The sequence below is a fragment of the Galeopterus variegatus genome, unplaced genomic scaffold, assembly GCF_000696425.1.
Source record: "Galeopterus variegatus unplaced genomic scaffold, G_variegatus-3.0.2 Scaffold2913, whole genome shotgun sequence".
Lineage (NCBI taxonomy): Eukaryota > Metazoa > Chordata > Mammalia > Dermoptera > Cynocephalidae > Galeopterus > Galeopterus variegatus.
Genome location: NW_007729024.1, coordinates 137603 through 152042, shown reverse-complemented (window position 1 = coordinate 152042; position 14440 = coordinate 137603). Strand labels below are relative to the sequence as shown.

Here is a 14440-nt window from a genome sequence, read left to right as displayed (position 1 = left end):
ATCATTTGGGGGGGGGGGGGTTCTTTCCAGTGCATTTTGGATGTTTAGCAGCATCCCTGGCCTCTACCCACTAGCGGTCACTAGGATCTACTTCCCAGTTGCAACAAACAAAAGTGTCTGCACATATTTCCAGCTGTCTCCTGGGGGGCAAAATTGCATCTGGCTGAGATCCACTGCTTTAAGTCAATCTCCGAATGCATCATTGGCACCTAGTCCAATTAGGAAAAGAACTAAATATACACAGTTCTTAAAATGGAGACCATCCCATGAAATCTGGGACATATGCTCCCTGCAGTCAGAGTTACCGTTACCAGAGGTTTATTACTCATCTCAGAACACACTCACTGATTGCTATAGTCTTCTCCTCTCTGCTGATTTGGTTTTCTAGGTACATGGAAACACAAATTCTATGTATTATCTAATGTATCATTTCCTATGACTCTCAAAATGTTCTCATTACAGGCTAAACGTTTTACATGGCAGCGTAATTCAGGAGAAAACCTCCCACAATTTTAAATTAGGAGAATATATTTACAGCTAATCTCATCTCTGGAGAATTTTGGTACTATGAAACCCAGGGTTACAGTTGATGTAAGTTTGAAACCTTGAAGGAGTGTACTATTGCCAATTAAGTATTTAGGCTGAAGTTTTTTCAGTTCCTTAAGAAAAGTTTTGTTTCACTTTTTGAAAGTGATTTAGAGTTTATGGGCAAACAAAACAAAACTAAAAACTTTTCCTAACATTCCAAATCCTGATATCACAGATTTTGCTTCTGATTTTAGAATGTGTTGGGCTGCTTAAAGCCATTTTAGAGGCTGCTACATGCCAGGGAGAGAACTTAATTTACAGAAGTTTGGTCCTTGGAATAGCTAGGAACTGGACATGCACTGGAATTAATCCAAATTCAAATATTTATAACAATAATGATGGGAATTCATATAAGAATGCATGTTTAAAGCAAACTAAAGTTGAAATGATGCATTTTATTATATTTGTTGTATAAAAGCAGAAATTCAATCGCTGAGGATGTTTTGCATACTTCATATCACATCTAACAGTAATGAATTCAGCAGGCCTAAGCATTCATCTTTATTCTCACTTTTCAACATCACATTCTTTTCTGGGGCAGTAAAACATGCATACCCATTGGCCCCCCTAAGACAGTCTCTGTGTCTTAGAACAATGTAAACATGCTTTGAGGAATCTTTTTGTGGCATGGGGAAAGGGGACTAGAGTTTGTTCATTTGTTCAAGTGCGCACGCGTATGAAGAATTTCTCAAAGACAGACTCCAAGAGTTCCCATCAACACTCTCCTACATTAATCTTGCCCTGTTCATACTTTGTTTTGCATTATGCTACTTACCTCCAAACACACACACATATGCGATTATTGGAACAGCAAAAAATTTCTGAAGAAAATGTTAAAATGAATCTTCATAAAATTTGTTCTTACACTTTCAAATACAGGGTACTTCAAAAGTTCATGGAAAGATAGCATTATTTTTCAATTCTACTTTTCCACAAAGTTTTTAAAGTAGCCTAATATAGTCAAGCAGTTTTCGTTTTTGTTCTTTTTAATTGTTTTTTTTTTTTTTTATTTCTAGGGAATATTTATTACATTTCATCACTTGGGTATCTTATTTGCCATTCCCTTTACCTCCTCTAGAGGATACATGACCCTACATTTTTATTTCAGAGTTAATCAAGAAAAAGATAGTTGTTAGCATCTCTATTTCTTCATTATAGAGGCTGCCTGACAATAAAGTCTGCCCAAAGCTAAGCAAAAGAAAGTGTGTGTGGGAGAACAGAGACTATTGGCACTGTTTGAAACCTTAGTTCTGACCTTTCTTAAAATCAGATGCACATGACAGTCAATAAATCTTTATTTATTACAAAGTATATTCCAGACACTGTTCTAGTTACTAAAGATACAAGAGTGAATAAGACAAATCTATGTGATTGTGGACCTAATATAATATTTGGCATAGTGATATAAACAAATAAGCAAGGGTACACATAGGGTAAAAGTAAACAGAATAAATTGTACAACAAGCACAGAAAATTGAAGTGCTATTTTTTATAATGTGGTCAGGTAAGACCACTTTGCTCAGGAGAAAAGCAAGCATAAACCTGCAGGAAGAGAAGAAGTCAGTCATGTGACTGTCTGGGAAAGGAGTGTTTCAGGCAGTGGAAATAGCAAGGCAAAGGGCCCTGAGGCAGGAGCCACCTAATGTGCAAGGAGACCAGCCAAATGGAGTAGAATCAATTTAAGGATGAGAAGTAAGACAGGAGATCAGGTAGTATCAGAGCGGCATTTGTTTTTATCTTAGGTGATTCAGAAAGCCACTAGAGGATTTTCACAAAGAAATGAAGTTATCTTAGATAATTTTTAAAAGAATTACTCTGTCTGCTGTGTGAGTAGATGACCATGGAGGAGTGGGCGTAAGTCCAGTAGGGAAGCTATTACAATAATCTGGGCAAAAGGCAATGGTGGCTAGAAATCAGGGTGAAAGCAGTGGAAGTGGTGCAAAATGGGGATATTGTGGAAATATCTTGGGACCAACCAGATTTGCTGATTAACTGGAAATGAGAGGAGACAATGGGAAAATAGAAAGATCAGAGATTACTTTAATGGTTTGGGCCTGAAAATTTGGAAAGACAAGATTGCCATTCACTGGGCAGGGGAAAATGTGGGAAGACTAGTTGTTTTCCTTGGGAAAGGGTGAAGTAAGTTTCAAGTGCTGCATATGTCACATATTAAATTTGAGATGAGACTTTGGAAATGCTGCCTGCTGAAAGGCTTCAGTTATTAATCTTTTTCAGAAATTTCCTCATCTGAAGAAAGCCACCATGCCCAAGGTCAAACTGCTTTCTGAGGCTACCTGCATCTAATAAATCATCTATGCAGATATATTAAGGGCCTATATCCTTGTTCCAACCTTACAACTCTGAAGGGTCATCTCAGCTCTAGAGTTTTCAGTGGGGTCAGATGAAGGCTTTATTGGGACTTTGTTCAAGTTTGACTTCTCCCTAAATCTAATCCTGCTTCCTTCCTCTCCCTTCCACAGAAGTTGATTCCAAAAACACTCCCTAATAAACATCCTGCAACTGAATCTTTATCTCAAAGTCTATTTCCCTGGAAACCCAACTTAAGACAGATGTTTATTTAATACCCAAAGAAAAATACTGATCTTACAGTTGGACATGGGTTTAGAGTTTTAGGAAAGACAGCTAAACTGAGACATGTATTAGAAGACATAAACATAAAACAATTTAAATCCATTAGATTACATGAAATAATTTTAGGAGTGAATGTAACTAGGAAAAGAAGTTAGAAACTTGAGCCAGGAGCATTTTAATTTTTAAAAGTCAAAGAAATGAGGAGAAACTATCAAAGAAGACCAAGACAGAGCAGCTAAGGACAATGGGAAAAAAATCTCAGGAGATTGGAATGTACCAGAAGTCAACTATTTTTTTTTTTTTTTTTTTACTTTTTTTGTTTGGCCTTTGGCAGCTGGCCAGTAAGAGGATCAAAACCCTTGACCTCGGTGTTACAAGGTGGCACTCTAACCAACTAAGCTAACTGGCCAACCCTAAATACTATTTTAAATAAGGAAGAAATATCAGTTTGGGGTAGAGTAAGACAAGGAATTGATTTGCCAGTGGAAGAGGCATTGAGGCCACCAAAGGAGCCATCTCAATGGATTAATGTGACTGAAATCCTGGTCACAATGGAGTCAAGAGAGAGTAGTAGGAGGGAGAATGACTAAGACTTTCTCCAGGCCAGTAGGCACAACATATTTGAGAAGTTTCTACAATGAAGGAAAGCACAGAAATGGGTTAAGTAGTCAGAAGGGTTTTGGATCAAGGAAGGGTTTGTTGTTGTTGCTTTATCTTTACTTGCAAGATGTCATCTCAGGTTTGCATCAGAGGCTTTGAGAAGCATCGATCTAGTCTGCAAGTGAAGGGAATGGTTCAGACAGGAAAGAGGACTGCTAATTTTAATTGCAGAAGTAGAAGCAAAACAGAGGAGGATGGGAGCGAAGAGACTGGTGGGTGTAGTGGTTTGAGGTTGTAAAAGTCTTCACTCAAGTGTTTCATGAAAATATGAAGCAGGAGATCTGCTAAAATGAAGCTATTCTTCTTACAGTGATCTCTGCCTGAACTTAATACAAACCATAAATTATCATCTACGTCCACCTGTCCAGCCAGCCACAGAAGTACTCTATGTTCAGCGCTATCAGAAGAAGACTATTTATCTTTATATTTTTGACCCTTAATTGTTTTCAAAAGAAACTAGAGGATATGACTATTTCTTGCACCATATCAAGTTTTCTAACCTACCAGTTCTCTTGGAGTGGAAAATAAGATAATTTTCACCCATTTCCTCTGTGCCCTATTTAGTGTTAAAGTGTAAATCAGAAACAGAAGTAAAGCCTAAATTCATTAAAGCACAAACATTGAAATCATAGCCTGCATCTCCTTTGGGGCAAAATCTCACATATTTTCATCATGATTATTTCCTCCTTAAGAAAGGAAGGGTCAAGGAAAAAACAATTTAGGAAATAGCAGTTTTAAATGTACCAGCCATAAGGTTCTTCTTTCTCTAACCTCCCTGACACTTCTCTGGTTTTATGCCTATGAGCACATTTTTTTGTCTACAGAAGATTTACACAGGGCTAAGTTATTCTTTGGGGAAATCGACATACATATATGAATAGAAGATACATTAAAAATATGCTTTTCCACTTTTGACAGCTTTATATGCCTAGAGGTGAAAAATTATCCCCAGATAATGTATATCCCATAGTGTCAAAGGGATCAAACTTTGTTTTTCTGTTTTTTTTTGGATTTTGTTTTTAAATTTGGTCATATAAGAACATCTGCTTTAAAGGAAAAAAAAATCACACTATGAATCAGATTTATTTTTGAAAGGAGCAGGTGACTGGCACTGTGAGGCCTCTCTCTCTTTCTCATTAACTACCTATCTATTTATCTATTCATTCTTCATACCAAATATATATTATGCTTTGGAATATGGTAACTAATATTGTTCAATGTATTTCAACTTCTTAGATACATTCATGATGACATTATGCTTTTGAAATAATAGTAATGATAAAAGAGCCATCTGAAATCGAGTGCCAAGATAAGAAAACATATTTTCCACCATATGAACTGAAAATGAAGAGGAAAATTAATGAGACTTCCATTCCTCACATATCTCAAAATCAGAGTAACCTACTAAGTAGTACAAAACATATATTATGGAACTTAAGGGGAAATATCCATCTTTTAGTACAATTCACACTGTTAGTGTTAATTTGTGCAATAATCCTTAAAAAAATCAAAATGTTGCAAAAAAAATCTTCTTTGCTTACAGAAGAGCAAATCTCGAAGTGAAGTATACAAAATAATTCCCATAATATAAATGACATTGTTAATTCTAAGGTACAGAGCTTCTGATTCATGTATGCTGTACCTGAACCGGCTGTGAAACATCCATGAATCATAAACTCCTGTATCATCTTCAGGGCAAAAAAAAACCATCCTATTTTACAAGAAATATTCATTGAAAAAAAAAAAAGAAAGAAAGAGAAGGAAAACCCCCCAGAAACTTCTAGAATATTTCCAAGATGTCAGAAAAACAAATTAGCACCTCTGACAGGTCCTGTTAATGTAGAGGAGCATGCTATAAGACAGCTTGCATTTAATTCAAGCTGTTCTGGAAAATGTTCAATTCTGTAGTGAGATCAAGGCAGCAGGAATTTTTCTTCAGGGCTAAAAATAATAATTCCTTGAGGCACACAGGTTAAATTCCACAGCTTTTTGAAACTATAAAAAAAAATGAGAAGAATGGATAAAGATGAAAAGAAAACACATGTTGCTTGCTGGCAAAATACCTTCTTACAGTTATACCGAAGTAGTTCATTAGTGAAATACATAGATTTTTTTATTCCTCAGGTAATCAGAGGTGGCAACATCCATGTTCTTGGTCTGCTTCTCACCATTTTCTGTTTTCTCCTGCTATTTGTCTCTGAGCTGTTTCACCTGCTATTGCAGTTTCCAGCAAAAAGAAGCCAGAAAAAGGAAAGAGGATCAAACTGTCAGAGCCAGTCAGCTCACTGATAGGTGGAAGCAGAGGTTTATGGCAGTGGCTTAATTAAGTTTTTCCAGTGTCAATGGATGTTATCTGTATAATATATTTCTTCATTCTTTTAAAGAATCATGAATCGACCATAAGAAAATAAAATAAAGTCTGATCAAACAGACCTTTGTAAGAAAAATAGTGGTTATCCTTATGGATAGATCTACTCTATTGAAGAGATTGCTGGTAAGTGTGAGCAAAGCTGAAGGGACTAAGCAAATCTCAGTCCTTAGGAACTGCAGTATAGAATCGAGGTTAGCTCATAGTCTCTACAGTTAGGCAGCTTGAGTTGGAACCCTGCCTCAGCATCAGGCTTCTATTTGACATTGAAAGTTACTTCACTCCTTTGTTGAGAGTGTTAAAAATGAGGAAGTTTTCAAGTGCTTGGTGTAGCTCCTGGCTTGGAGTAGCAGTCAATTAAAATTAAATGTTGATGCTGTAATTATAAATATTGATCTCTCAGCCATCTGTGTCTTGGGCTTCCTAAATTTAGAGAACTTTGTTCTCTAAATTGCAAATGATCATTCTTTCCTAATGAAAGAGCTAATAAAAAAATAAACTGAGTGAAGATATTCTTTGTAACATATTCAGTCCTCCATATTCTTTCACATTTCACTTTCCTATTCATTATTCAAGGTGCCCAGTATCTTCTTACTTTTAAAATCCCAAATTTTATATGAGATAAGAGAAAAACAAGAATGATAATTTTCTTGTTGAGAAACAAGACTAACTTTCTTGAATGAGAATAAGAACAAAAATAACGAACGTTAATTAATCACTTTCTTTTTCATTTCAAGCACTATGCAATATACATGCTATCTCATTTAGTCTCCTCTTCCCTCCCTCCTATTTCCCAAGTTCTTAAAATTCTGCCTTCTCTTCATACCAAAGGAGTAGTTATGCACCATTATTTTATCTTAATAAATATTAATTGAATATATAACCTTGATTACTAATGCTGCTTCTGTTTTTGGCTAGCTAATGTGAGATCCATCTTTGACACAGTTAAATGAATGATCCCCTAATTCAATTTAATATAATAAACCAATGCTAAGTTTTAGAGTTGCAACACTATTTTTTATATTCTTTCTCTTAGAGGTGGCTTTGTACTTTATGCCAACATAATGGACACTTCTTGTTTGGTTTGGAATGTTACTTAATGTTATACTGAAGTGGTCAGCCAACTTTGCAAAGGGGCATGTGTCAAAATTTTATGCTCTGCGGGCTTTGTATGGACTCTGCATATTATTCTTTGTTTTTGTTGTTTATATGTTTTCAACAAACCTTCAAAGCTGTAAAAAAAATTCTTTGCTTACCAGACACACAAAAATAGGCCACTTTGATCATGGAATACAGTTTGTTCACCTGTATTACTCTGTACTTAAAAAACAAAAAAATCAGTGTTGACCTATTTCAAGTAAATTATTGTTTCCACTACTACTTATTTTCAGAAATAAGTCCATATGTCAACATAGAAGAGTGTTAGCAAAAAGAGAGCAATGAAAAAGATGTCTTAAATCAGTGAACAATTGCTAAGCACTTATTTCCCCCCAAGTCTACCTTTTACCCCTAAAGGAACATATTATGTGAAAAGAGGGTCATACTTTTACTCAATTCCCTATTTATGTGCATTTGTTTTGCATTTTGGAAATTGTATTTGAACTTTCCTTTAGATGACCTCACCAATAATAGGTGAATGAATTGTTTGATCCAACACATGTTCATATGACAATGGTGATATGGGAATTCCAAGTCAAAGAAAGGAGGATTTTGCTACTGGCGGTGGGTAAGTTGAAGGGAATGTGAGCTATATGTAAGTGTAATTTGGAAGGAAATAATGTTCCTGTGAGGAAAATAAAAAGACTTGCGTATTTGAGTATAATACTTCATACTATTTGGTAGTGTTGCCTCATCATTAGTGTGACAAAAATAAATTTAAAAAATCAGAGAGAAAAAAAAAGGAGAAAGCTGTTGGAGTCAACAGATTTTATTGATTTAAATGCTTGAGGAAATTAGCTCCATATCTAGTGGTGTGCTGTTAAATGTCTTACACGCACCTACGGAGTAGAGGGCACTGATTTGTTGCATTTGCCAATTTCCATGACATAAATATGCCCACCAGGGCCAATGTCCAATGTCAAGCTAATAACGTGACATGACTTGACTGAACACAGAGTTGGGAGGAGGTGGACACAACCAGCTGTCATGACCTGGCTCCGTACACCACTGTAACAGTTTTCATTGATAGGTCAGAATTATATATAAGCATGCTTTTGAGCAAGATCTGATGGACTCCGAAGGAAAATATCCAACCTAAAGCTACCCTGGATTTTTTTTTTTTAAAAAAACAATAGCCAACAGTTGGACCAACGTAAATGTCCATTTGACAGATGACTGGATAAGAACAGTGTAGTATACATAGACAATGGCATACTGGTCAGCCATAAAAAAGAATGAAATTCTGTCATTTGCAGCAACATGAATGAGCCTGAAGAAAATTACATTAAGTGAAATAAAGTTCTCATAGAAAAAGAAATACTGCATGTTCTCACTCATAAATGGGAGCTAAAAAATAAAAAAAAAAATAAATAAATGCATCAAAAAGAAAGAAGGATATACCAGTTGTAATACTACATTGAACTTTCAAAAGGAAAGAACAGAACGGTGGTTACTAGAGGCGGGAAAGGGGAATGCGGAGAGTTAGTGAGAAATTGGTAAAGGATCACAAACAGTGATCACATTTTGTAATGAAGAATATACTAATTATCCTTATTTCATCATTGTGTATTATATATAGATATTAATAGTCAATTCTGTATCCCACAATTATGTATAATCTATTACATTTCAACAAAAAATATTCCTAATAATTAGAAAAATTAAACAAAACAAAACAAAACAAAAACAACTAATCCTGATGAGCACACCAGGTTTGAGAAAGCAGAACTCTGGGTGACATTTTCCTGCACTGAACGCCATTGATAGAGCAGCCAGGCCAACAGAAAATCACAATTCCCCAAACAACTTTTAGATAGAATGAAAGGAACATACTTAAAAGGGGAAAGGGAAGGGAGAGAAACAATGATTGTTGTCTAAAACAAACCACTTTGATCTCAGTCAAAACAGATTATTCTGATACCAGTCTGCTGCTATCTCCGAACATACATTTCCCCACAAATCTTCTGTCTTTTTAAATTGAGCTATGAGTCAGCTGTAGGTAGTGCTGTGTGGGCAAAAAAGGATGAGGACGGAGGAGATGCAGGCAGCCAGGGCACCTCCAATACTTCCTTGTGTTAGAAGTCTTTGCAAGAGTAATTTGATGAAAGTTTTTCAACTTTTAGGTCGCTAGTTTAAATTCTGCCTCCGTTGATCATGAATAAAAGTGGGTGGTTGGTAGCATAGAAAAAATAGGAAAAATACCTTGATGGTTTGACCCTAGTTCTTTCTTACAGAGATGCCACTGCAAATGCCATTCTTGCTTTTGCCTCAACCAGAAGCACAAAGGGTGATAGAAATGTCATTATTTCACATATTTTTTTTTTGGCCTTTGTACCAGAGAAACTTGAGATATGAAAAAGACCAACTCCTTTCATCCTTAACTCACAGGTAAAATGATTCAGCTATAATATGGTTCCTACATCTCTTAGGGATTTATTGAAATGAAAATGGAGCCACCTTACAAGTATCATGTACTTGTACATAGAAAGTTAAATTATATAAAGGCACATTCTTTAAAAATATGTAAGTGTAGAATATATATAATTTCTTAACCTGAATCTTACAAATCTAAGATTTATTTTTTTTCTGTTTCTTCTAATAATTGAATTCCCATAAATGTAAGGAAAAGAATTTCCATTATTTTATTAAATGCATGTGTTTTAATATTTTAGTTCCTTTTCCTCTAATAAGTGACTTCCCATAAATGTAAAGAAAAAAAATTCCATTATTTCATTAAATGCATGTGTTTTAATGTTTGGTTTTTCCATTATTTATCATCATAATAATTTGACTAGCTCTTTTCTTCTTCCTGAAGAAACTTTAGTATTTTTCCCTTTTAATCGTCCACAAAAATCCTCCAAATTTCCTTATTACTAATATGCCTCCCTTTATGTAAATTTGTTTTCTACACATTTTAATACTAAATGAACAATAAAAGCAAACTTTTTCTAGTTACCTGGACAAAAGGAAAAAAAAAAAAAAACAAGTATCAGAGCCTAGGCCCAAAGAAGTACTCAGTCATGCCAACCAAATTTTGGCATCCACAAATAATCAGAAAGAGCTAATAGAGATAGCCTCACTTTGGAAGAAAATTCAATCAACTGAACTTAAGCATCAGTTCGTTTCTATGAGTTTCACTTTCCACATTTGCAAAATAAGGTTAATATGTTTCATTATTTTTACACCATTTTCAATACAAATATTCTATAGAATCTTCACTTTTACATTATCAGGATTTGAGTGAGGGTGTCAGTATTCAAACAGGATTTGAGCAAGATGTAGCTGTGAATTTTGTCATCTCATTAGATGGTAAACATTGATACTGGGATTTTCCTGGGTCATCACATTGAAATCTCTCCTAACTTTCAAGGCCGGCTTTCTGAATTCTTATATCAGCAACTCCTGTCATTCTCATGTAACATCAGGAGAAGATAAACTCTCTTCTCTGAACATTCACAGGTAAAATAATATGTCATGTTATGGTTCTTATGATTGTTACAGCAAGTGACAGTTATCAGCACCATATTTAGCACAACTGGAAGCTGCATATTCAGCCAAAGATATAGCCTTCTCTGGCCAAATGTGCTCTCGTCAGGAATATATAAATAATGAGAATCAAGCTGTCCTCCTGCAAGTAACTCATATGCCCATGAATCTTGAACTGCAAATGGAAATATCAGCTAAACCTACACACTTTATTTAAATGAATAAAACAAGGCACAGAAATTACAAGATTTTCCCTATGGCAACAGAATGAAGTCAGTTCTGCCTCCGAATCAGAATGCCTACCATGAGCCTTTGAGTCTAAGGCTATTTCCTCTATACAACACTGTGACAAAAAATACATGCAGCTGGGGCAAAGGGAGCCAAGACAGAAAATAGTAGTCAGCTGCAGACTCTTTGGATGCAAAGAGTGAATATTTTCAATCCCTTCATTTTCTCCTGTAATGATTGCAGCTAATCCCTGCCAGCCAAACGTTAGTTCTTCAATCATGGCAATCAATAGAATAGAATAGCTGCAGAAACCCTCCATTCATATTACCCTTGTTTTCCTTTCCAGACGGAATTTTCATTCACTAGAGTGTAAGCAGGAATGTGAGGATTTTTTTCCCTCATACACAAATATAGACTCATTGGTCTTTAAGCTTGTCGCTTTAGAACTTTATGTATATAGCAAGAGCATACCTGTAGATTTAATAAAACAGCACCAATCCTCATGGCTTCACTGATTTCAAGGCTATACATCAGCTGTGGGAAGCGGGGAGGGCTTTGATTATTTGGAGGAAGCACTTCAATGTACACAGTGCAGATGGAGTGCCTGCAGAGAAAGAGAAGTGAACAAGATGCTTAAACAATCTACATCACATTTATTGATAGGCTACAGTCTTGATTCAGTTGTTGGGTTTACAGGAGAGAAAATTTCCAAATTTTATAGAAAATAATAAAATCAGAATGAAAGGATGGAAAAAATAAAAGCTACCACCAAAATACAATTCTCTTATGAAATTATCTTATTAAAAGAAAGGACATTGCTTTCAGTATCTATTTTTCCTGCTTAGATTAACAGTGGAAATTAAAAAGGAGTAGCTGTACAAATAAAGCTAATTAATTAACTTGCCTTGACTTCTGAATATATTTTTTAATGCTCCTCTAACAGCAAAAAGCATTCTATAAAAATCTGGTAATAGGAGCTGTCCTTGGGGCTTTCTTCCTATTAAACCAGCAGAGGGAGTATTGATTAAAATAACACAACAAACAAATTATGAATTGAATTTTATTAGTTCTGTAGCTGACATCAATAGCTAATGTAAGTGTATGTCAAGAGTCAGGATCATAAAGTAATCTTTGTGGAAAATAGTTGCAAACAAAATTAAATACATTTTAAAATCATCTTTAAAAAATATAATATGAACAATGAAAAATTAGATTTAATTAAAGCCTTACATTGACAGGGAATTTTCTTGAAGAATAAGAAGATACTTTATTATCATAAGGAAAAGAATAGCACTGGCATAATCAGCTCCTTTGATACCTCTGAACTTTGAAATTTCTTTACAAAACTAAAGCTGAAGAAGCAAGATGCTCAAGGTTTGTAAAGAAGAAACATTGGCTAAAATATATTAATGAGACCTGGGAATTTACAAAATTAGTTCACTGTCTTGAAATATATATATATATATAAATATATATATATATGTATAATATATATGTATAATATATATAATAGATATAATAAAATAATATAAATAAAAAAATAAAAAATACAAAAATATTATTTATATGTAAATAATAAAAAATAAAATAAATAATAAAATAATATATATAATATATAAAATATATAATATATATATAATAATATATATATAATATATATGTATATATGTATACATGCATATATAATTTTATACAAACATACCACCACTGCCTGATATGTATGCTTTAAACTTTTTTTAATCATGCTATTTTTATTCTAAACACACTAACACGTTTGTTATAATTTCTATTTGTGGGCTAGAATTTTCTTAAATTAGCCCAAAACTCTTTTTAATAAGTGCTTCAATTAAAAGATGTGGTCAACAAACACATTCTTTGGAGATTATTAACTAAACCAATCAAATTTTTGAAAAGCTTATTTTAAGAGAAATTCAGATCATGGGCACTGAAATTTGTTTGTACAGCTTATCACATTACAAAATGCCTGAATCCAAGTTGTTTCTGAGCATGTCCTCAGAAGACAGTTATATACCTATAGAATATTAAGCATCTCTTAATAGCTGCAGTGACTTTAAAGAATTTCATATTTATATTTATTTCATTATTGTTCCAAGGTCATCTCATTTTAAATTGAAATATTTTAGAATTTTAAAATCAATTAAAATATCTGTATTCATTCTTTCTTCTGATTTTATCATTTTATTATTAAATTTTGCCAGTAAAATGAATCAAATTATAATTATTTATCTTCTCTTTTAAATATATATATAAAAAACTGATCCTTTAAGGGTAGAGTGTTTACAATAGGTTAAAATGAATAATAAGGTTTTGCTTATAAATTTATAAGTATACAGGTATCAATCTGAAATCAAAATAACCAGTTAGTTTTTACAAAAAGGAAGTTACAAAATTTAATGTACATTGCAAAGAGCCCACTTCCTATGCTGTGAACACACAGAAATTGTTATTTCGAGGTAGACCTACTATCCTCGCAGGTGGTGATCTGGCCTCAACAGCAGTGCTGGGATGTACATTCTCCCTTATATTACCTTCAAAGATGCTGGCTAATTTTAGGGTCTGTTATTCATCAACTCATTCAAACATTTCATAAATCTGTTTCTTTTTTTTTATGACAGCACATTATCTATGCATAATAAGTCCTATAACATTATTGATAATAACTGTTGGTGAGTAATGTCGAGCCCAGGATTTGTAACCAGACATTCCTGGGTTAGAATTTTGATGTTGCCATTTTGTGATCTTGGGAAAATTAATTATTTCAGCTTCATTATTTTCATCTGATAAATAAGAATAATAACAACATCTAAGGTTAGCATGAAAATTGAATAAGATTGCATATATATGTGTGTGCATGCAAATATATGTGCATATTTATATGTACATATATGTAAAACACATTTATCATTTATCACTGATAAATTACTCAGATTAAGGCTTCTTATTCTATTCTATGGATATGGCAAACTTATTTATATCTTTGCAATATTTTAGATATTTTAATTGCATTATTTCACTTTTCTAGGCTAAATACCTACAGAGAAGGTAACCCCTCTCCCCTTTACATCATGGAGTGTGTTGGGGTTTGAACACATTGGGTCAGTATCTTTGGGGTGAGATACAAGAATATACATTTTCCACAGATTTCCAAGGTTTTACTTACATATGCTAGATTTTGATGACCACTGCCTCAGAAGCTAGTGGAGAGTATAACCTGATCCTCCACACACTGACCTAAAGTTGTCCTCAATAGATTCAAGAGATTTCCTCATCGATTAACATTTTTTGACCTGGAACAACCTGTACTCCAAATTCAAAGCTTCCCTTAAAAGAGCTAGGCAT

At 34.0% G+C, this 14440-nt stretch overlaps 1 protein-coding gene across 1 annotated transcript in view; it reads right to left on the bottom strand.

Moving 5' to 3' along the window:
* Positions 1-14440, bottom strand: part of LOC103599321 (protocadherin-15) — a gene marked incomplete at both ends in the record, with an annotated part of 204472 nt that overhangs the window by 99843 nt on the left and 90189 nt on the right. The window contains one exon of the mRNA XM_008583428.1: positions 11552-11684. Within this exon, the coding sequence (XP_008581650.1) occupies positions 11552-11684 (133 nt within the window). The remainder of the gene's footprint in view (positions 1-11551; positions 11685-14440) is intronic.